General features: G+C 36.6%; 2 protein-coding genes and 1 pseudogene across 2 annotated transcripts; 2 read left to right on the plus strand and 1 right to left on the minus strand.

The window, feature by feature from the left end:
• The first annotated feature begins 521 nt into the window (after positions 1–521).
• LOC105967751 (manganese-dependent ADP-ribose/CDP-alcohol diphosphatase-like) lies at positions 522–2,117 on the plus strand. Its single transcript, XM_088817091.1, has 2 exons — positions 522–652; positions 1,002–2,117. Exon 2 carries the CDS (start codon positions 1,022–1,024, stop codon positions 1,967–1,969), a length of 948 nt encoding a protein of 315 aa, XP_088673217.1. The 5' UTR covers positions 522–652; positions 1,002–1,021; the 3' UTR covers positions 1,970–2,117.
• Positions 2,118–2,460: 343 nt separating this feature from the next.
• Positions 2,461–5,224, plus strand: LOC105950414 (putative late blight resistance protein homolog R1A-10). Its single transcript, XM_012973762.2, has one exon. The coding sequence runs from the start codon at positions 2,628–2,630 to the stop codon at positions 5,145–5,147; it is 2,520 nt and encodes an 839-aa protein (XP_012829216.2). The 5' UTR covers positions 2,461–2,627; the 3' UTR covers positions 5,148–5,224.
• Positions 5,225–10,239: 5,015 nt separating this feature from the next.
• On the minus strand, positions 10,240–10,877 carry LOC148771312 (high-affinity nitrate transporter 3.2 pseudogene; annotated as a pseudogene).
• Between the last annotated feature and the right edge of the window lie 11,800 nt (positions 10,878–22,677).

The raw sequence follows: 22,677 nt of genomic DNA on the forward strand, positions 1-22,677 counted from the left end.
ACGAATAACTAAAAAAAGGTTCGAGCTCGATTTGTTTGAAAGCTCGTGTTCGAGCTCGAAAAACTCGAGTTCGAGCTTTTTTCTAGCCAGCTCAACAAGATCACGAGTCGGCTCAGCTCATTTACCACCCTACTCTGGATGTTCGAGTCATGCTGCATTTCGTATACATTAAATAAATTTCCACATGTCACAAAATTAAATTTTTTAAATATCTGGTCGTGCCACACAATCTCGTATAGTTTGAATTGTTTAAAAAAAAAACAATTAACAAAGTTTTCCGTTGTATTTATTGCATATTACATCTTATCACGTCTTAACACGTTTATTATAGAAAAAAAAAATAAAGAAAAAAAAATCAATGAATATTTTATATCTTTGTGTAAATATTAAATTCCTTTGTTGATTGTAACAACTTTCCTAGGCTGATCAAACTCTTTTCCTAGTATAAATCATAAAGACAAATTAATTAAGAAGGCATTAATATAATTATTAATTAAGTAAACCGACCAAAGTACGCGGCATATATTAAGGGAAACAACGTACGACGTCTCTCTATTCTCCGACGCTGAAGGTGGCCTCCCTTCCTCCTCCCACCACCGCCACCCGCCGCTGCCACCACCGCCAATCGGAGTGTTGAATTTCTGGAGAAAAGGTACGCTATTCTTTTGTGATATTGTATTGTTTCTCTCTCTCTCTCTCGGTTTTTTATTCTTTGTTTCATGTTCTTCTTTGTTTTTCTCTCTCCATATTTTTACGTATTTAATTTGTGTGATGCTGCAGTCAAATTGTTTATACTATTTGTTTAGTCTCTCTGTTCAGAATTCAGATGATTGAAAATTTTACTGCAATTTATTTTCCTCGTTTTATTTTGAGCTCTCTCTCTCTCTCTCTCTCTCTCTCTCTCTCTCTCTCTCTCTCTCTCTCTCTCTCTCTCTCTCTCTCTCTCTCTCTCTCTCTCTCTCTCTCTCTCTCTCTCAATGGGATTTGTTTTGTCGGTATAGATTGGGTTGTGTGTGTTTCTATGGGTCATGCAAATGGCCCTTCACATCAAAACAAGCCTCTACTTTCCTTTGGAGTAATATCCGATGTCCAATACGCCGATATTCCCGACGGCCACTCGTTTCTCGGGGTTCCACGCTACTACCGCCACAGTCTCCACGTGCTACAAAGAGCAGTGAACAGTTGGAACCATCAAAATCTCAAATTCGCTATCAACTTCGGTGACATCGTTGACGGGTTTTGCCCTAAAGACCAATCTCTAACTTCCGTCAACAAAATCCTCAACGAATTTCGTCTATTCAACGGGCCCACGTATCACATGATCGGCAACCACTGTCTCTACAACCTCCCCCGCGACAAGCTACTCCCATTGCTAAATATCCGTAACCCTAATTATCTCGCGTATTATGAGTTTTCCCCGATTCCCGAGTTTCGATTTGTAGTCCTCGATGGATATGACATGAGCGCAATCGGTTGGCCTAAAGACCACCCGAACACTAAAAAGGCCATAAATTTTCTCGCAGAGCGAAACCCTAATTCGGACAAGAATTCTCCGAACGGGCTTATCGGACGGGATAGAAGGTTCCTTATGTTCAACGGGGCCGTTGGGAAAGAGCAAATCGAGTGGCTTGATCGAGTTCTTGGAGATGCAACGAAGTTGGATCAAAAAGTGGTGATAGGGTGCCATTTACCGCTGGATGCGGACGCGTCGTCCAATGAAGCATTGTTGTGGAACTATAACGAAGTGATGGATGTGGTTCATAGGTATAGTTGCGTAAAGGCTTGTTTGGCGGGCCACGATCACAAAGGCGGATACTCGGTCGATTCTCATGGGGTCCACCATCGGATTCTTGAAGCGGCATTAGAGTGCCCACCGGGGACGGATGCTTTCGGGCGTATCGATGTTTTTCACGACCGGTTGTTGCTATGTGGTGAAGATAGATTGAAGACTCATGAAATGGTGTTTTAGTTGATGTAGTGTTACGGAAGATGGACAAAGTTTAAATGAGATACTATAATTCGTGTGAATGTAAACGAAATGCAATTACATATATATGCTTTAAATTGCATGCGTCTTATATACGGTCAATGTTTTAAAGGATATTTTTTTGTTTTTACTGTGTTTGAGAGGCTTGATTGACCTAGATTATAAGAAATTAAACACATGTGGAATTTGAATAGAGTAAAAAAAAAAAAAAAAGGTTTTTTGGTGACCGTCATAGTGAACTATGCTCCGAAATTGAGTTTTTGGTAGTTGAGGCGGCCATGTGATTCTTGCCCCATGTCTTGAATTGTTCATTTCTTTTGTTTTTGTTCTTTTTTTAATAATTATTTTAATTGGAAGAGTGTCGTTTTTGTAATTTTCAGACATTATACCATACGGTGTTAATGTCAAATGCCTGACAACTAACAAAAAAGACCACATTAAAATAATTTTTCAAGTGCAGATGAAGCAAATCGATGCAACCATTTTTTTTCTTTTTAAAAGTTATTGCCTATTAATAATGGCAAGCTATCCTTATCTCCTCTCCTCAGCCACTTATTATTAGAGCAACCAACCAACTTTACCCACTTGAGTTATTTCATCAACAATTTCTAACAGCAAAGAACAAGTTTCCATTTCAGAAATGGCTTATGCTGCTGCGATTTCACTCAAGAAAACATTGGACCTCTTATCCTACCATCGTATTTCGCTCCTAGATCTTTGTTCTAATAGTAAATTACGAGATGTCAAGAAAGAGCTTTCTTCCATGGAAGATGTACTCAGAGAATTGGACAGCTTCAGCTTGAACAGAAAAAGAATCAATCTTTTGGATGAACAAATCAGAATATTACTACACGAGTTTGAGGATGTAATAGAATCCCGTATTTCACCTCAGTTTCTGTCTCAAGATACCTTTATCGGAAAGGTGAAGAAGATGAAGGCTCTTTACATTCACGAGCTACACACTTCTCCGCCATACGAAGAAGAAGAAGAAGAAGCTATAGATAATGATGATGAGTCATCCGGTCAGATGGTTGGATTATCCGATCAATTAATCGAAATCAAACATCTGCTTGCGTCGCCTTATAAGAATCACATCACGCTCTATGGAACGGCGGGCATTGGTAAGACTACTATTGCCAGGAAATTCTTTCAAGATCCACTAACTTTGAGCACTTGCACCAAACGGGCTTTCGTGACCGTAGGCCCGAAATATCGCTTCGAAAGAGTCTTGCTAGATATTCTAGAACAAGTGACTGATGATGATAAAAAACAAGTGCTAATTACAGAGTCATTAGATGGCTTGGAAAGAATGGTTTACCTAAGTTTAAAGGGTCATCGATATTTCATCGTGCTGGATGATGTATGGGACTACGAAATTCAGTCATATTTTGGAACTTTGTTTCCAAAGGAATACAAGGAAAGTAAAGTAGTCATGACAACTAGGCTAAAAGACGTCGCAAGGGGTAGTTATCTGCAGCTAATCCGATTCCTGGATAAGAAAGAAAGCTGGGAACTTCTTCGTCACAAGGTGTTCGATGAAATGCCCTGCCCTAATGAACTAGAGAAAGCCGGAAAGAAGATTGCTGAGAATTGTGAAGGTCTTCCTCTTACGATCGTTAAGGTTGCCCAAATCCTATCCGAATCTGACAAGACCGCAGAGTACTGGAACGAGGTATGTGCCGACAAAAGACATTCGGTTTACGTGGATGCGTATGATCGAATGTACAAGGTTCTCTATCCAAGCTACGACTACTTATCTCAAGTATTGAAACCAATCTTTCTCTACATGGGAGTTTTCCCTCAAAACTACGAGATTCCCCGCTCCAAGCTCGCCAAAATTTGGGATGTGGAAGGATTTTGTGGTAGACATCAATCTCCGGCGACATTGGATGAGCTCGATTCGAGAAGTCTTATCATGCTCCACGAGATTGGCTTCCGTAATAGAATAAAGACTTGCAGCCTTTATTCACCCTTTTGGCATTTGTGCAACAAAGAAGCTACGAAAAGCAAGTTTTTCCATGCCTTGAATAGTCTCGCCGATGGTTTAGCAGAAGAACGTCTAGAAAGCCAGCGTCGATTGTGCATTCGCAATAACAGTTTATTTTCCATTAAAGATGTTTATGATAAAATGTCTTCTGTTTCAACGGTACGTTCTCTCCTATGTACCGGTCCATATCATGAATATCCAGTACCGGTATGTTTTGGTTTCAGGTTGCTTAGGATACTCGATGCTCTAACCGCTCGGTTCTATGAGTTCCCATTGAAAGTAGTTAATCTAATTCAGCTTTTGTACCTTGCCCTTACATTCGAAGGAAAGATCCCTTCTTCCATATCTAGACTTTGGAACCTTCGTTACTTAATTGTTCGTCGACATTTGAGCATCGTTAAATCTAAAGGAAATTCTTTGTATATGCCTACGGAGATATGGGATATGAAAAAGTTGATTCATCTTCAAGTTGCTGGGAGCGATCTACCGCACCCTCGTGAAGAATCTTTCTTGGGAAACCTCTACACACTTTTAGACGTGGGCTCTCAGAGTTGTACCAGAGATGTTTTCGAAAGAATACCTCGTTTAATGAAGCTAGGTATCCGAATCGAAGTGGGGCCCGCTGATGATGTGGACGAACCCTTTAACTGCTTCGATCATATTTCTCATCTCCGTGAACTAGAGACACTTAAATGTGTCGTTGTGAATCCTAGAATCATACCCAAGGTTGTCGTTCCACTTTCGATCTTTCCATCGAGCCTTACAAAGTTGACTTTGACCGGCGGATTTGGATACCCTTGGGAAGAAATGAGCAAGATTTCTTCTTTGCCGAAGCTTAGGGAGCTAAAATTGAGATGCTACGCTTTTCGAGGACCGAAGTGGAAAGTTCGTCAGCATGAATTCCCACAACTTGGATTTCTTTTGATCGAGGACACTGATCTGGTGCAGTGGACGTTTGAAGATGATCGTTGCTTCGAAAGTCTCGAGACTCTTAGCATAAAACATTGCTACAAACTAGAAAGAATCCCTACGAAATTTTATAGACGTCTATGGAAGATTGAACTAGTTGACTGCAACCCTCTGGCTTCGACCAAGTTAAAGGAGGACAGGGAAAAAGATAAATTTTATGTTTCGTATGCAGATCTTAATATCCATTCTTCATTGGATGATTAATGATGAGAACACCAATTAGTGTCTTTATGTGTATTAATTAGCATGCAAATAATATATTGTACGGTTATATGAGCTAATTGCATTGACGCCCCTGTGAAATTTTGAATGGCTAAAAACCCTCTCATGTTAAAAATATTAGCATAGACCCTCCTATATTCTTTTTGATAAAGCATACTCGCCCTTATTTCGAAATTGACAATTAACTTATATGAAATGACTAAACTAACCCTCATATTTTTTAATAATTTATGTTTCAATTAAATAAATAAAATACAAAAAGGAAAAAAAGAAAAAAGAAAAAATAAATTATCACCCAGGCCATCATCTTCCTCTCGCAACCTAATTATTCCATCGAACCCTCCGCCGCCGCCGCATCACCACCACCATGGCCGCACCACCATCACCACGGCCGCACCAAGGCCGTATCACCACATATGGACCAGATTTTTGTGAAAGACTAAAATAGCCCTTCATACTTTAATATGCTCTAATTTCATTCTTAATTTAATTTAACTTTAATTTGACCCCAAATTTCACAAATTATTCAATTTTGACACAAATATTTTTTTCAAAAAAAAAATTTTTGCTGCCGGATTCCGGCGTTGACTTTTTGATTTTTTTTTTCTCTTCCGGATTTTTTCGCCGGTCTCCGTCGTTGACTGTTTTTTTTTTTCCTTTCTGTAACATTTTTTTTTTCGTTTAAACAACAATATTGCTGTGATTGACAATAATATTAACTATAGTACTGTTAAACACAATAAAATTAACTAAACTACAGTTTAACACAACAATATTGCTATATTAATGTCTAGCACATTAATATTAACACAACAAAACTCATTATTATTGTGTAATAGAGTAATATTACTATGTTGACCGTTCAATAAATGTAAACATAATAAAAAGTCAAAAGAATTAATATTACTGTGAGTGACAGTAATATTACTATAACAACAATAATATTACCGTCAACCACAATAATATTACAATAATAGACAGTAATATTATTAAGTTACTCCGTGAATAACTCAAACAAACAAAAAACCCAAAAAAATAATAATATTGATGTTGTTGACGGTAATATTATTGTGTTTACAGTTATTTTACTGTCAACGACAGTAATATAATTACGTTGATTTGTCAACAAATCAAACAAAAAAAAATAACAAAAAAATAAAATATTACGATAATTTACTGTCAACGGCAAAACAATTACATAAATGTATAGTCAACGGCAGTACAATTACGTTAATTAACTTTCATTGACAGTATAATTACGTTAATTTATTGTTAGTGAAAGCACAATTACGGTCAACGTTTAACGACGGACGTAAAAAAAACAAAAAAAAAATAAAGCAAAAAAAATAAAAATAAAACACTAAAAAGAATCAACGCCGGAGACCGGCGGCGGAAAAAAATAGATTAGAAAAAAAAAAGATAAAATAAAAGACCGAAAAGTCAACGCGGAATCCGGCGGCAAATTTTTTTTTTAGAAAAAAAAGAGGTCAAAATTGGATTTTTGTGGTCAAAATTGAATTTTTGTGGACAAAATTGATTAAATCGGGTAAACTTCAATTTACCTACCTGAACTGTACCCAAGGTATAAAATACCCCTAAACTTCAAAATGAACCAAAATAACCCTCCATATAATATCCATTCACAATTACTGATGTGGCGTGTTGACTTTTTGAATTATTACATTTATTCCAGCTGTTTTATTGTTTTGACAAATTTACCCTCTGCTCAATCTATTTGTTCACAAGTAATTTGTAAAAGATGATAAAGGCCAAATTGTAATTTTTTGTTAAATTTCGGAATAAATCAAGGACTTAATTGCAATTTCCTAAAAGAAATCCACGACGTCCGAATCATCAATTTCAGACAAATTTTAAATTCAGAGAAAACTGATTTTCACAGAGGAAATCGAAGAAGAGGAGACTTCGTCGTGTGCAGCCCGATGATGAAGCTGATCAGAAGAAAGTAGAAACTCCGCCGCGTCGCCGCCGCCTCTTTCTTGCTTAGCCGCCACCGCCGTCTCCGCCATCGTCTTCGCCGCCCCATTTCACAGTCCAGGTCGCCGTCGTCTCTTTCCACGGCCTATGTCACTTGCGGTTACTGTATGAATTATTGAAGCTAAATTCGAGATTTAATTCGAGTGGTGAAGTGGCAGACCGAGAAGAATTGATTCGGTGGATTGTGTGGGTAGAATAGAAGGTTATGAGATTCTTGGTTACTTCTTGGATGAATTATGAACTTGTTAGCAATTATGAAGGTTATGACTTATGATAATCAAGTGGCGTGGCCGACTTGATTATCCCGTTGACTATCCATTTATTGAGTTTAGTGGGCCTCAGACAGATCCAAAATACTACGAGTGGTATGAGAGGCACACACGTCGTTTGATATCACCGATTGACAATCTTGATGATATCGGTTTTCAGGTCGGAGACCCGATTTTACTGGATCTTATGGTTAGTATTTTTCTCAAACCAACCGTTACTTTAGATGTTTTTCAATTTGTTTTTTCAGTTTTTTAAGTTCTTAAACTTGTAATGCCTTTTATTTCAGGGTAATCAACTTATATCCATGAGTCTTGCTGCTAGGGCAGTTTCTCGAGATGACGATCGGATATATGATTTGTATCAGGACAACGCTACACGGGTGTATGCAGCTGCGACTAAACTTCTACGTAGAGATGGTGATTCGTACAACTTACCTCCGATACCTGCCATACCTCCTATACCTTCTCCGCATCGAGATAGACGTACCAGAAGAAGGTCCAGCGCTGCCGAAAGAGCTACTGAATTGGAGCATGACGTGAGACAGACAAGAGAGGGGAACTATTATGCATCTACATCCCGGGTACCTCCATCTGGAGATGTTGCCGGTTCATTTGCTTCTCATACACCCTTTTATGCAGATGTTTCTGTGCATGGAGGTATGGACGATTTATCTACTACACATATATTTATGGATATGTTCGGTCCGTCTACATCTCAGGTACCCACATTTAGAGATTTAGTTGGTCCATCTACGAATGATTACGTTCCACATATGCCATGGTCCGATTCTCTAGCTACCCCATATCCTCCTGCTATTGATACTCGGTTCTTTTCATGCGGTCCACATTTGGAGCTCAATTTGGGATACTCAAGTCCCTAAGAGCGGATCTGACCACAGTGTAATGTTTCCCCTGTTCCATATCCACCGGACTACACCCAGTTTGTTGATGATGTACCGGCAGATCTTGACATTCGTCGAGATGGTAGGCCGCGTAGGACTAGACGGGCAGCATGTGGCACTGGCTCACATAGGCACTGACTTCGTAGTGCCAATTTTATTTTCATGTACTCATTTTGGACCTATTTATTTTATATAACTCTTTTATTGGACCTATTTATATTATATAACTCTTTTATTTTCTATAATTTCATTTATTTTTGTCTACATATTTTTAAGATTGTACACTATTTTATTGTGTTGATTAGATAAATACATGCAATGTTTAATTTAACACTAATGAATAAAATATATAAAATGTAATCAATTTAATACTAACATCAAACTAATGAATTTAGTTAGAATTGTTTTATTTTGTAAAAAAGAATTAAAAATAAGAAAATATTAAAATATTAAAATATTAAAATAGTAAAATTTAAAAAATAGAGAGAAGACGCCATCTCCTGCCGTGGTGTCTCTTGTTGGTGCCGCCGTCGGCGGTGGCGCCTCCTGCCGGTGCCGCCGTGGTGGATGGCGTTTAACCCCAATTCGGTAACACCCCAAAACAACCCCATTTTAAAAACTACAATCTAAAACAATACCAAAAAACAAATTGCCCCAATTCTTGTATGGAATTTATTTATTTAAAGAACCATAATAAGTAAGGCCAAATTACGGCCACTATTGAGGTAAAATCAAATTATGAAAAACTCTACTGTTTGTAATTTTTGCATAATTACAGGTAATCTCATCAATTATGTATTATCTTACGAAATAATCCCTTTAGTTGGTAAATTTAGGGGCTTTCATTCGGTAAAATTGGACCAAAATTTTGGTATGCCAAAATTTTATACCGTTTAGTGTTCGGTTCGATAAATAACCGAATTACCAAAATTTAATTTAAAATATTTATAAAAAATGATTTTATTTTAATTTCTTTTAATTAATTTTATTTTAAATACTAATATTACATATAGGAAATAAAAATAAGGGTAAATTACAACCACCCCTGAGGTATGGTCAAATTACGAAAAATCCTCTCTTGTTTGGATAATTACATCTACACTCAACTATGAATGTTCTTACACCTCCACCCTTATTGTGTCAAATCCAATATAATCATCTAGATTCCGTGGAATGTACTTTAGTTTGTACTCGTTTTGTGTAAAAATACAGTTTCTGATGCACCACAATCTGATATATACAAGCCAAAAAACACATCTTACGATCATTTTGCTTCAAAATGTGGAGCGCGAATGGGATAAAACGGGTACAAAAGTGATAATATTTCATATAATCAAGAAGATTCCACTAAATTTGAAAAATTATAGTTGAGGGGGTTATTGTAATTACCCAAACAGAAGGGGGATTCGTAATTTTACCATACCGCAGGGGTGGTTGTAATTCACCCTAAAAATTAAAAACAAAATATCACACCGAATTAACGGTTTGGTAATCGGCATGTACCAAATGTTTGTTCGGTTTGGTTCGATTCGATTGCTTAACCTATCGGATGAACAGTCTTAGGTAAACTTGACACCGTAAGGATGCACACGTAAGATTATACATAGTTCAAGGGTGATTGTAATTATACAAATAAGAAATTATTATTTTTTTTGTAATTTAACCTTACCTTAAAAGATGACCGTAATTAATTGCCCAAATAAATAAGAGTAGTTCTCTTAACTTCATAACATAAATACAAACTAATAGTCCAACTGTTTGCATCACATAGTGGTTACTTTTCGACATGAATGACCGAGTCACGTAGCCAAATTATTTTCCAACATTAACTTTGACAATTAATTAGCGCATACCTACTTATATGGTTTGTTGCAGGTTCCTTCATTGAGGGAAAAAAAAAATTATATATCACTTCGATTCGGATGCCTTGGGCTTCCTCTTTTCCAGGAAGAAGAATCCGAACAAAGACACAATTGAGAAAGCAGAGAAGCAAATCGACGCAATATCCAACGCCACGTGTCGCCCCGTGATCGCATGAATCTCGAACAAGTTAACGGCCTTGTGAGAATCCGTGGTCTGGCACCTTGCGAATTTTGCGCGTAGGCGGTAGGCCCTTATAAAATAAGTAGCCGTCGGCACATCTTTCAGCACTGTCGACGTAAAAGTGTTGTTAGACGGAGAGACCTACGGATTGTTAGCAACAATCTTGTGCTGATCACATGTTTTGTCCTTGACTAAATTATCGACCGTTTTTCTCCATCCTCGATCCCTTTGACTTATCGGTGCATAGCAGAGTTTGATTGTCACCGTTTTGTAGGAAGAGTCGACGCCGGCTAGGAAAGTGGAGTCGAGTGACCATGTCAGGTGATTTCGTCTTCTCCGGCTTTTAGGACTGTATAATAAGTTTCAATTTATCATGTACCTTGAGCTGGTTGAGGTGAAGCAGTGACAATAAGAGTTTGCTGAAGAGAAGAGAAGGTAGCACCGCGACAGCTGGCGGCGGCCAAGCACGAAAGCACGATAAGGAAAGCTCGAATCGCCGCCATTGATCGGTTGGATTGCATCTTTTCTTGTTATTGAACAATGTTCTAAAAATCGGCCGAGGCGGCCGATTAATCGATCTCCGAGGCGGAGGCGGAGGCACCCGCCAGCCGACCTTTGGACTACCGACCCGCATCTGCCGACCCGACCTTTGGATCGCCAACCCGCATTTGCGGACCCGACTTTTAGACCGCCGAACCGCTTCAGAGTCGGAATTGTTGGGTTAAACTCATGATTAGCCCAATAGGCTAACCCGCTTGATAAATGTCAAATATATGGAGACATGACAATGGTAAGAGTCGAACTCTGGTTGATTTGAAGTTAGACACCCTTCAAACCGCTGGGGCAACACTACATTTGTGTAAACTAGCTGAAAATAAATTTATGAAAACTAAATACACAAGATCAAATGATTAAAATAACTACATAAATAAATAATATGTCATAACAAATAATTTACTATATGTATTTTATGTTCAAAAAATAATTTACAATAAAATTTAATAATAAATATAACATCTACCATTAATTATATATAGTAATTTTTTAAAATCATATCAACAATTGACTTAACAAAAAAATTATGAGTTATTGTAGTTAATATAAACAAATAAGATTTTTCTTAACATATTATTATATATAATATATATATATATATATATATATATATATATATATATATATATATATATATATAATTAAAATGAAGAAAAAGAGTTGGTTTTTAAATTTACAACGATTATATTTTGTTGTCAAATCACTTGGAGCCTTTACAACAAAATATTTCGTTGTCTTTCGTCACTTATTCACAACAAAAATAAATTTGTTGCCATTGTAAATGTATTTACTACAATTTTGTATCGTAGCAAAAAGAAATACTCTTTTGCAACAATAAAGTTGTTGTCTTACATTAAATTCGTTGTAAAATATATACGATACTATTCACAACAATATGTTTCGTTGCCTATGAGATTCAAAGGCAACAAAAATATCTTTTTACAAAAACGTTATTCTTTAGTCACAAATGCTATATTTCGTTGCTCAAATATAACTATTGGCAACGGAATTCATTTCGTCGATAAAGAAATCGTTGCCTATTTTGCATTTTCTTGTAGTGATATATATATATATATATATATATATATATATATATATATATATATATATAGAGAGAGAGAGAGAGAGAGAGAGAGAGAGAGAGAGAGAGCAGTGTTCTAAAAATCGGCCGAGGCGGCCGATTAATCGATCTCCGAGGCGGAGGCGGTCCAAAACCTTTACGATTTTAGTGTAAAGGTTTGGGAAAATCGATTTTTTGCCTGTGAGACGGTTTTAGGCGATCTGAGTCGGTCCCAGGCGGTCAAACCTTTAAGGCGGGTCAAACTCGGTGGCAAAAAATCGGTCAAAAATCGTTTAGAAATCGGTTTTTTTTTATTTTATTTTATAATTCAATATAAAAGTTGGATTTTAATAAAAGAAAATATGAGTTTATGCCTTATTTTGTTTATGTTAATTGTTATTGTTAAAGAACTAATGATGTATGCCACGAATGTTCAAGAATAAATGTAAATTAAAAAAAAAATGTTTTTTTATTTATATTTTATAAGGATATTTATGTATTATGATCTTATGATTATTAAACTTTTATTATGTTATTAGGATATATACATGATGGAGATATAATAATGTTTAAATATCTTTTTACATATGTTTGGAGTATTTATAAATAATATTTAGAAATATATTATATTAAATTTTACAAACTAAAATCACTTTATCCTTCAAATTCTTCTTCCAAAATACTTTTTTCCAACACATTTTAGACATGATTTGACTTGCTACAGTACAAATTGTCTCCTCTCAAAACACAAACAAACTTTATTTTATTTTCAAATTCTTCTCCCAAAACATCTTTCTCCTGAATAAAATGGAAATGGAAGCCCAAAAGCTTACCAAACATAGCCATAATGTGTAGCATGTATATGTCGACTTATGTTTGTCAAAATTCAAACTTACTGCAAACACATTCACACACACACACTAACTAAACAACAGCCAAATACGACAAGAAGAAGAATGCAAAAGAAAATCCAAGAGGCACAATTTGAGAAGATTTTTTCACACTTGAGGGACGAGATTAATTACATCTCTTTTTATTTAAGGGCTATTAGCTATAGCTCCCTCAACCAATATATATATATATATATATATATATATATATATATATTAGAATCAATTTGTTGAATGTTTGCAAAGACAAGTTTTGCTTTTATTTCTAATATGTAACAATCTTTTTGGGCTTTAAAAGTTGCTTTGGAATACTTGTATCATTATTTTCATCAAAATTCATTGTGCAATGGCATATGAAATATCTTATAAAAGTAATAGAAAATAAAGTTTGTTTCCTATACAATCAACTAATAAATTAATTGTTTTAAACTTGAATTTTCAATACATTTGCATCCACTTCCAATTCAAGCAAATAAGCAACGAATAGTCCCGCAAGGGATGGCCTAACGGTTAGAGCAAGTGGTTATGTGCCAATCGACCCAGATTCAAGTTCTTTTGCCAACGGTCGCTAGGTCGAGCTTGTCACACATGATTAGCCTAGTGTGGTTTATGTCTCTCGCATGGTTTGCAAACTATTATACGAGAGTGTAAGTTTACTCAGTGCACCTATATGCTTAGTTGCGGGTTCTTTCATTAAAAAAAAAAAGAAAAAGCGCAACGAATAGTGCATCGCTATTAGTATTGACTAGCGGTAGAAATCGGATGGATCGGATCGGATTTAGGTGTTTCGGAAAATTTTCGATTTTTTTCGGAAGTCCAAAACGCCTTCCAATTCCGATTCCGATTTTTTCGGAATTCAAGATTTGATTCCGATTCCGATTTTTTCGGAATTTTCGGAAAATCGGAATTTTTCGAAAATTTTCAATTTCGGAATTTTTCGGGATTTTCCCAAAAAAAAAAAAAGGGATAAATTGTTCACCGACACAGACACACAGTAGCTAAAATTGCAAAAAGAAAAATCAAACAAGTAATTTTTACAAATACATGAGACTCACACAAATGACAAAACACAACACACACACACACATATTAGTAATATACTAATATATATAGTTAGTAATTACTAATTAGTACATAACTGCGGATAGATATAGTATATATAGTAATATTAATAATAATTGGAAAAATCGGAATAAATCGGAAATAATCGGAATAATTTTGGATCGGAAATCGGAAATTCCAAAATTCTGTTATGTATTTCCGATTCCAATCCAATTTTTTTCGGAATTTTGGAATTCGGAATTAAAAAAGTCATTCCAAAATCGGAATATTTCGGATCGGATTCGGCGGAAATCGGAATTTTGGTTCCAATTTCCACCCCTAGTCTCTATTGACAATAGCAAAAAGAGAGCTTAGGGGATACGTCTTGCACAAGGAGAGTAAAAAGAATACAAGACAAGAGATTCGACCTATTTATGCAAAGACCAGCCCAATGGGCTTGGATTTTCAACACCATGATCATCCAACACTAAAGGCCGCATACGATTGCGACAGTCACGAGTAGGAGATAGGCGGATGGGATGGACATCGGGCAGACGATAGAACTCCTGCACGCAAGAGTGATCAGACGTACACGAAATCCTAAAGCAAGAATGTCATCATCATATCGAGCGTCAGATCACTTCATTAAATGCTACAGATGCATTTTGCCATTTCAAAAATCGCCCACACTCACCCAACTTGACCTGCTTCAGGGTTGCACATCATGCGCCCGCCTCGTATTGCAAAGTCGCCCGAACACAATCGCCGCTCAATAGTGATCGGGCCCCGTTTAGGCCTCTTCAAATATATATTTTAAGGGTTTATTAGATATAACCCCCTTAAACATTCAAATAATAGGGGTAGACCCAAATTTATATTTGCCATTTTGATAACAGCCCAAACTTTTCCTAATTACATAATTACCCTCAATCAAATCCCACAAAACCCGTTACTTTACCTTTTGAAATAAAATCAAATCCCTTCTTATTTTCCCGTTAAATCACTATCATCCCAAACCCCACTATCGAATAAACTGCAAAACCTCCCAGAACAACTTCCCGGTACGGCCGATTGAAAGGGGAAGACGTCTGCACTGCCGTGAAACGACGATTTTCGTGCACTCCGAGCAAGTTGCCGTAGGTACGTCGTCGCCACTCGCTGAATCGCTATCATCCATCGATTTGTTTGATATGTTTTGGCTAAATCGACTATCACGTTTATGTATTTGCAGATCTGTTATAATCGCATACCGCATTCGAGCACTAAATCAGTGATATTGCAACAATTGATGGGCAGGACATCCACCAGAAGTGATATCGTCTTTGGCCGCCGCCGTCGCCGTCACTGCTCCAATCTAGGGTTACTTAAATCTAGGATTACTCAAATCTAGGGTTTTGATAATTCTTCGGCCCATAGTTGATTAACGAGATGCATAGTCGAATTACATCTATATTAATATACTATCCCATATCATTTAATAGACTATCCCACTGGTATAATTTTACTATGGATCTCGTTAATCGACTATGGGCCGAAGAATCATCAAAACCCTAGATTTGAGAAGTGACGGCGGCGGATTTGTGTTTTAAAATTAATAGACTATCTCATATCTTTTAATAGACTATCCCATGTATCTAATTCGACTATGGGTTTAGTTAATTGACTATTGGAAAAATAATAATATATATGGAAACTGAATAATACGTTTGTTTGAAATACTAATCAATTAGGGTAATTTTCCTTATTATATGAAAACGATTAGGGTAAATAATGATATATATGAAAAAATAATAATATATATGGAAACTGAATAATATGTTTGTTTGAAATACTAATCAATTAGGGTAATTTTCCTTATATCATGTATTAGACTATCTTGTTCATCTAATTCGACTATGGATCTCGTTAATCGACTATGGATCCCGTATTATTCAACCACATAGTATATTAATAAGAGGTTATTGCAAAAACCACCCCTGTGAAATCTCTAATTGTCAAATACCCCCCTGTGGAAAAAAATGTGACCAACTCCCCCCTGTGTTATCAAAGTCAAAGCATCTGGACCCCTGAAGCTAAATCGTGTATCTCACGCGCACTTTGTGCGAATGTTTCTTTGTTTTCACTTGTGAAATGTCATAAATGCCCCCCCCAATCCTATTTAAAATCCCCAATTCTCTTCTCTTCTCTTCTCTTTTCTTTTCTTTCAATGCCCTAATTGCAGCCGCTCAAGTTCAACCTTCAATTGCTCTGTGATTTTATCTCGATTTCCATAGATATTCTGATAATGTCGTCGTATTCGTCTAGCAACACAGCGAGGAGAAGTAATTCGAAGCCATTAATGGATTTGAGGTATGGGATTACTCCTCTATGTCTATGCAAAATGAAAGCAATAATAAAAGTGGTTGAATCATCAACGAAACCATCAAAGGGTAAGTTGTACTACTCCTGTGAACATCGATGCTGCAATTTTTTTCGTTGGTGTGAACCAACTCGAGCAACTTGGGAGCCGATGGGGGTTGCTGTACGATTTTCGAATTGGGAAGCCTCTGCAGAAGGTTTTTCGGATGAAGTAGATGAGCCACGTGAAGTAATGTCTAACGGGATTGAAGGAAGAAAAAGTGATGCAATTTTGCATATTTCTTGGGTTATTTGTTTAGCATTGTTTATTATGGTCATTCTTTTGTTGTTGAAGCTGTAAAAAAACCTTTTTTTAGCTATTTTTGTTTCAATTAGTTTCAATTATGATTGTAATGAATGAAGCTTTGATGTTGGAATGAAGTTTTTTTTTCTTATCATTTTTGTTTATGTTTATGATTCTGTTACACATTTCTTACAAAATGAGAAAATTTGTAATAAAAATTGGCAAAATCAACCTTGAAGTGAAATGTAATTTGCAAAAACAACCTGTTTGCTAAAAAAAATGCAATCACACACATAAACAACTCCCTGTTGCTTAAAAATATGCAATCACACACATACACAATTACAAAACATGTACACAAGTACATCAACAACACTAATTGCACTGCAAATTACTAAAAACATAATCTTCCAATTAGGTTCAAGTTCAAAACCAAAATGTCATCCAAAAGTGATAATCATCTAGATTCAAAGTACAAAACCAATCACAGCCAAATTCAAGACAAAACATACAAAAACTATCCTAGTCAGTAGCCTTCAAATGCCTTCAAATGCAGCCAAAACAATTACACAATTTTCAAAAGCCAAAAACAAACAAACAAAGGACTTCTAAGGCTTCCACTGTCTCATTCTCTTGGCATTCTCCCTTATATTTTGCAGAACTTGAGAGATCTCTGGCTTCCTTATCCTTTTATTGGCAATGGGGTTGCTTGAACTTCCTCCAAGTAGGGTTGCATTTCTCCTTCCCACATACACCTACAAAAAGAAATTTAAAAAATAGAGGTAAGTTGCAAACATATAGCCATCTCAATAAAAAAAAAAACAAAAAAGAGAGAGAGAGAGAGAGAGAGAGAGAGAGAGAGAGAGAGAGAGAGAGAGAGAGAGAGAGAGAGAGAGAGAGAAAACACTAGTATCATACAACCTTTCCAATTGTTGAAGGCTGTTGTGCTCTTTCCAAACCTACTCCTGATTCTTGAGTAGAAATAGGAGCTGCAGCAGTTGTTTCAGCATTTGCTTGGGCCATTCTTTCAGTACTTGGTGCAACAGAATTACTTTGAGACCTTGGTGCAGTGAAGTTCCTTTGTGCAGAAGGGTTACTTGGGGTAGTGGATTTCCTTGGTGCAGAAGTGGTTTGACCTCTAGTTGCAGAACTGGTTTGGGCTTTTGGTGCAGAAGTGGTCTGGGCTGTTGGTGCAGAAGTGGTTTGGGCTGTTGGTGCAGAAGTGGTCTGGACATTTGGTTCACCACTGGAATTCCCCTATGACACATGCAATAATTGATCAAAAATCTATAATAATTATACAAAATGTACAAGAAATTATGTACATAAAAAAAAAGCTTACCTTGTAAAATTTAGAGGCTGGATTTGTTGGATTCTTACATGATGCCCGGTTATGTCCTTGCTGAAGGCAATTCTTGCATGTATGTGTGAGGCCTCTTCTTGTTGAAGTCCTATGAATCTCATCAGGGGCCTTCCTTCTCAACCTCTTAGGTCTCCCAGCCTTTTTCTTGTACATTGGGGGTAGAAGTGGCTCATGTGAAGTGATTATGTAGTCTCTTGGTCCAGGAACTGCATGTACCATGTGACTATAAGCCTTCAAATACATGCTTTTTGAATAACAGTGGTCCACATAGTCTTCTACTTTCAACCTTCTGTCCAATATACAAGTCCATGCATGGGGGCATGGGTATCCATTGAGCTGAAACATACCACAAGTGCAGGTCCTCTTGTCAAGATGAACCACATATCTATCAGTATATGCTTCAACCTCAAATTCATCTCCCCCACACCATCTTGGGAAACAGTTTCTTGCATATTTCTCATACTTGTTGATCTTTTTAAGTATGTTTGGACAGATTTGGCCCTCATACTTCTCCATGCCCTCCCTTTTTACCTGAATTCTGGTTGTTAGTCTTGCTCTGATCCACTCAAACATACTAACAATTGGCTTCTCTCTTGCTTGAAGAATGAAGTTGTTGAAAGACTCACACAGATTATTCACAACTACATCAGAGTTGCATCCTCTTCTGAAATAAGCTCTACACCAATGGTAAGGCTCTATCTCCCTCAACCATTTGGCTGCCCCTGCATCAATCCTCTCAATTGCCCTCAAATGTTGTTGAAATTCATTAGTATTTCCTGTTGAAGCAGCCCTCCACAACAACTGTTTTAACTCTAATGAAGTCCATTTTTGTTTAAAATTTTGGTATATGTGTCTAACACAGAATCTGTGAGGACACCTGGGGGCAATCTCCTTAATGGTCTCCAACAGCCCTTTCTGTCTATCAGAAATAAATGTCCACTTCCCATCCTCAGCACCACCAATGACATCCAACAATTCAGACAGAAACCATGTCCACATCTCCCTGTTTTCAATAGGAACCACAACAAGAGCAATTGGGAATAAGTTGTCATTCCCATCCCTACCAACTGCACATAACAGTTGCCCCCCATGTGGTGTTTTGAGAAAACAGCCATCTAGACCAATCAATGGTCTACAACCTTCTAAAAATCCCATCCTCATGCCTTTAAGACTGAAAAACATTCTTTCAAACACTGGGGGGTCAGAAAGATACAACTTCCTAAGCAATACCTTTGTTCCAGGATTAGTGCTTCTGAGGGTCTCACAGTAATCCCATAATTGGGTGTATTCTTTCTCATCTTGGCCTCTTATCTTGGTCATTGCTACTCTTTTTGCCCTTAATGCTTTCCAATAACTAGATTCAACCCCAACCTTCCTCAGTATACTGTTTTGAAACTTTTGAATACCAATATCTGCATTGTCTTTAATTCCTTGTTCCATCCTCATTCCAAGATACTTGGCAGTGGCATGTTTGTTCTCCCTTTTTCTTGAACATGTGTGCTCACCTGTTAGGGTCTTAACCTGCAAACATAACATATAAATTCATTAATATCATTGGGATCAAAAGAAAACAATGAAGAAACATAAACCAAAAGAAAACACAATACCTGAAACATTTGACTTCCTTGAACAACAGAGGCATGGATCCTCCATTTGCAAGCCTCTTCCTTGCATGTTGCAGTCACTCTTGTCCTTTCATTCTTTAAGTACTCCAGTTCATATCCATTTCTAACAACCCAATCTATAAGTGCTTTCCTATAAATGTCTACATTTGGAAACTTCATACCAACTTCAAGATTTCTGTTTTTCATTGTTTCCCCTTCACTGAAACTAGGAACTCTTCTCCTCTCACTGTCTAAGAAATTCAGATTTTCAATATCATCTTCATCATCAACATCACTATACCAATCAGTGGTCTGTTGAGATGGATTGACTCTGCATTTTTTATACCTCTGGACTGACCTCTTTTCCTTGTTCAGCATTTGCCTCAGTTTTCTAGCTAGATCTTTCTTACTTGAATTTCTGTCCAAAAAGATATCATCTTCAGAGGAGCCTTCAATGTCAGCAAACTCTTCACTTGGGGCATCAGAGGGTATATCATCATCACCATCTTCATTGTCAGATTGAACATAATCTTCATCTGAAGAATCATCTTCAAATATTGGTGCATCTTCTTTATTAACTGGCTCATCTTCATTCAGTGATGCCTCCTCTTCATTCAGTGTTGCCTCTTCTTCATTCATTGGTGCCTCCTCTTGATTCAGTGGCTCTTGATTCAGTGCTGCCTCTTCTTCATTCATTGGTGCCTCCTCTTGATTCAGTGGCTCTTGATTCAGTGCTGCCTCATCTTCAGTAATTGGTGTCTCATTTTCCTCCTCTTGATTCAGTGTTGCCTCCTCTTCAGTCATTGTTCTCTCATTTTCATCCAGTGCCTCCTCTTCATTCAGTGGTGCCTCATCTTCATTCATTTGTGTCCCATATTCATCCATTGGTGCATCATCTTCAATGTTTACAGTCTCTACTGTCTCTCTTGTATTCCCTTCACTGTACTTAAGCAGGAGAGTTTCCCCTTTATCCACAATCACATTTCCATTCACATCAATTGCAATTAAAGGTTCTCTGTCATTCTCTTCTGTGTACAATGTTAGGTGGTCTAAGTCTTCATGTGCTGACACTAGGAATTGGATACTAATATCATCTTCAATCATCCTCAATCCATCATGAAGTGATAGCCCAGGATAAACAAAGTAGAACTGAATATTAGTTTTTTCCCCCCCACTCATACGATATATCTGGAATAGGTTATCTAGGTTCATGTAGTCTAAGCAAATTCGATCCACTACTTCCATTTTGCCACCTACATAAGCCAGTTTGGGTGTATGGACAAATTTACCATTCAACCAAATAGTAACTGTACACAACTTGTTCATTCTGCAAAAAAAATGGTAAAAACAGTCAAACACAATTGTTCAATTAATTATTATTATTACTTTGCAAGTTCACCAACAAAGTAACAAAGTGCCCTACTTCTACATACCCCACACCATATTTTTAAAATTTTCAATTCAAACAACAAGACAACAAAAAATGGTCATAAAAAACTGATACCAAAAAATAATTAAAAAAACCCTACAAAGCAAAAAATCTTGTTGTTACAGACAAGCAAACAAAAAAACAGATCCCCACACACTAAAATATTAAATGTAGCATTTCTCAAAAAGTTCCCAACTCGCGAATATAATATACAAAACCTTACAAATACAAAAGCCTACATACTTTAACATTCCCACAACTCTAGTTATCGAGAAAAAAGATAGGGTTTTTTCAAATAACACAAACAAGACAGAATACTACAAACCTTAATTCTTGACTCCGTATCTCAAATATGACTTCTTGGCGCCTTCAATCGACGAGAGGGGAAGCTATTTCAAGTTTCAATCGACGCAAAAAGCATTTTTTCACAAGCAGATTCGAAATTTTTTTGGGGGAATCGTGTTTTAGGGTTTTCAGAGGTAGGTGTAATTTGGGAGCGAGAGTGAAATAGAGAGAGTGAAAATGGGTTTACTGCTGTTTATTTCACTGAGGGGTATAATGGTAGTTTCACACGCGGTCAATGTTTAAAAATCAAATGGGTGCGGTGAGCTTTGTAATTCATAACACAGGGGGGAGTTGGTCACATTTTTTTCCACAGGGGGGTATTTGCCAATTAGAGATTTCACAGGGGTAGTTTTTGCAATAAGCTCATATTAATAATTTCAATATAGTACATTGATCTGCTATGATAGTATATTACGGTTATAGTAGTGATATGAATTGTGTTACAAACAATATACCACTGAAATAACAAGAACATTAAGAACAACACCAACGTAAAGTATTCCAACATAACCAATAAAATAGTACATTAATAATCTCATAATTTCAATCTAGGGTTTTGATAAAATACATAAAACACATCATAACACAATCAAATCAATATGTCGAGTTAAAAAACTCTAGTACATTAATAATCTCATAATAGTATAATAAAATGATAATGGTAGTATCATACGGTATTCATAATAGTATACTACTTTATTACAACGGTTTAAAACTTAACCGAAGTTACCGAGCCATTACATCGTAAACACCTCTTTATAGCAACCAACCCACCAAACCTCAACAAAATCCTTACGAAATTCGCCATCGAAAAAACCTAAAATCATGAAACAAAATAAAAAATGCAGAATACTAAAAAATGATTAAATAGACTGCAAATACATTTGAATGACAATACATTAATATCATCAAAAATAAACTTAAAATGCAAAATCCATACGCTAATTTAAAAAAGACTACGAACTATATTTTAATGTACTACCCAGCACACTTAAATCGGCTGTTATAAACAAATAAACCAACTATCGATCGGGATCAAAAACATGAACTCGACCACAACGGATAATTATTCCGATTATTGCATAAACCAACTACGAAGCTCATATAAAACAACTCTGGTCCGATCTGCGTGAACCATCCTCTTCTAACTCTGTCAATCCTCTTCCAAACAAACATCATCCGCCAAAAATAACGATGTATATATGACGACGTAATTTTGTTAAAAACGTTCTACTTCATAGAATCAAGTATCAACACAACTCTTAAAATTTCTAACCACCGTAATCGACAATACTAGACATTGAGCGAAAAATAAAAACGAATAACGCATTCATACCCGGTTAACAACGTCCAACAACGAACGCTCAAATTCGAT

This window comes from Erythranthe guttata, chromosome 4, assembly GCF_056151865.1.
Source record: "Erythranthe guttata isolate IM_541 chromosome 4, IM_541, whole genome shotgun sequence".
In the NCBI taxonomy this organism is placed as follows: Eukaryota; Viridiplantae; Streptophyta; class Magnoliopsida; order Lamiales; family Phrymaceae; genus Erythranthe; species Erythranthe guttata.

Bases quoted from the DNA above. Each gene is read 5' to 3' on its own strand.
- LOC105950414 (XM_012973762.2), top strand. From the start codon at position 2,628: ATGGCTTATGCTGCTGCGATTTCACTCAAGAAAACATTGGACCTCTTA.
- LOC105967751 (XM_088817091.1), top strand. From the start codon at position 1,022: ATGGGTCATGCAAATGGCCCTTCACATCAAAACAAGCCTCTACTTTCC.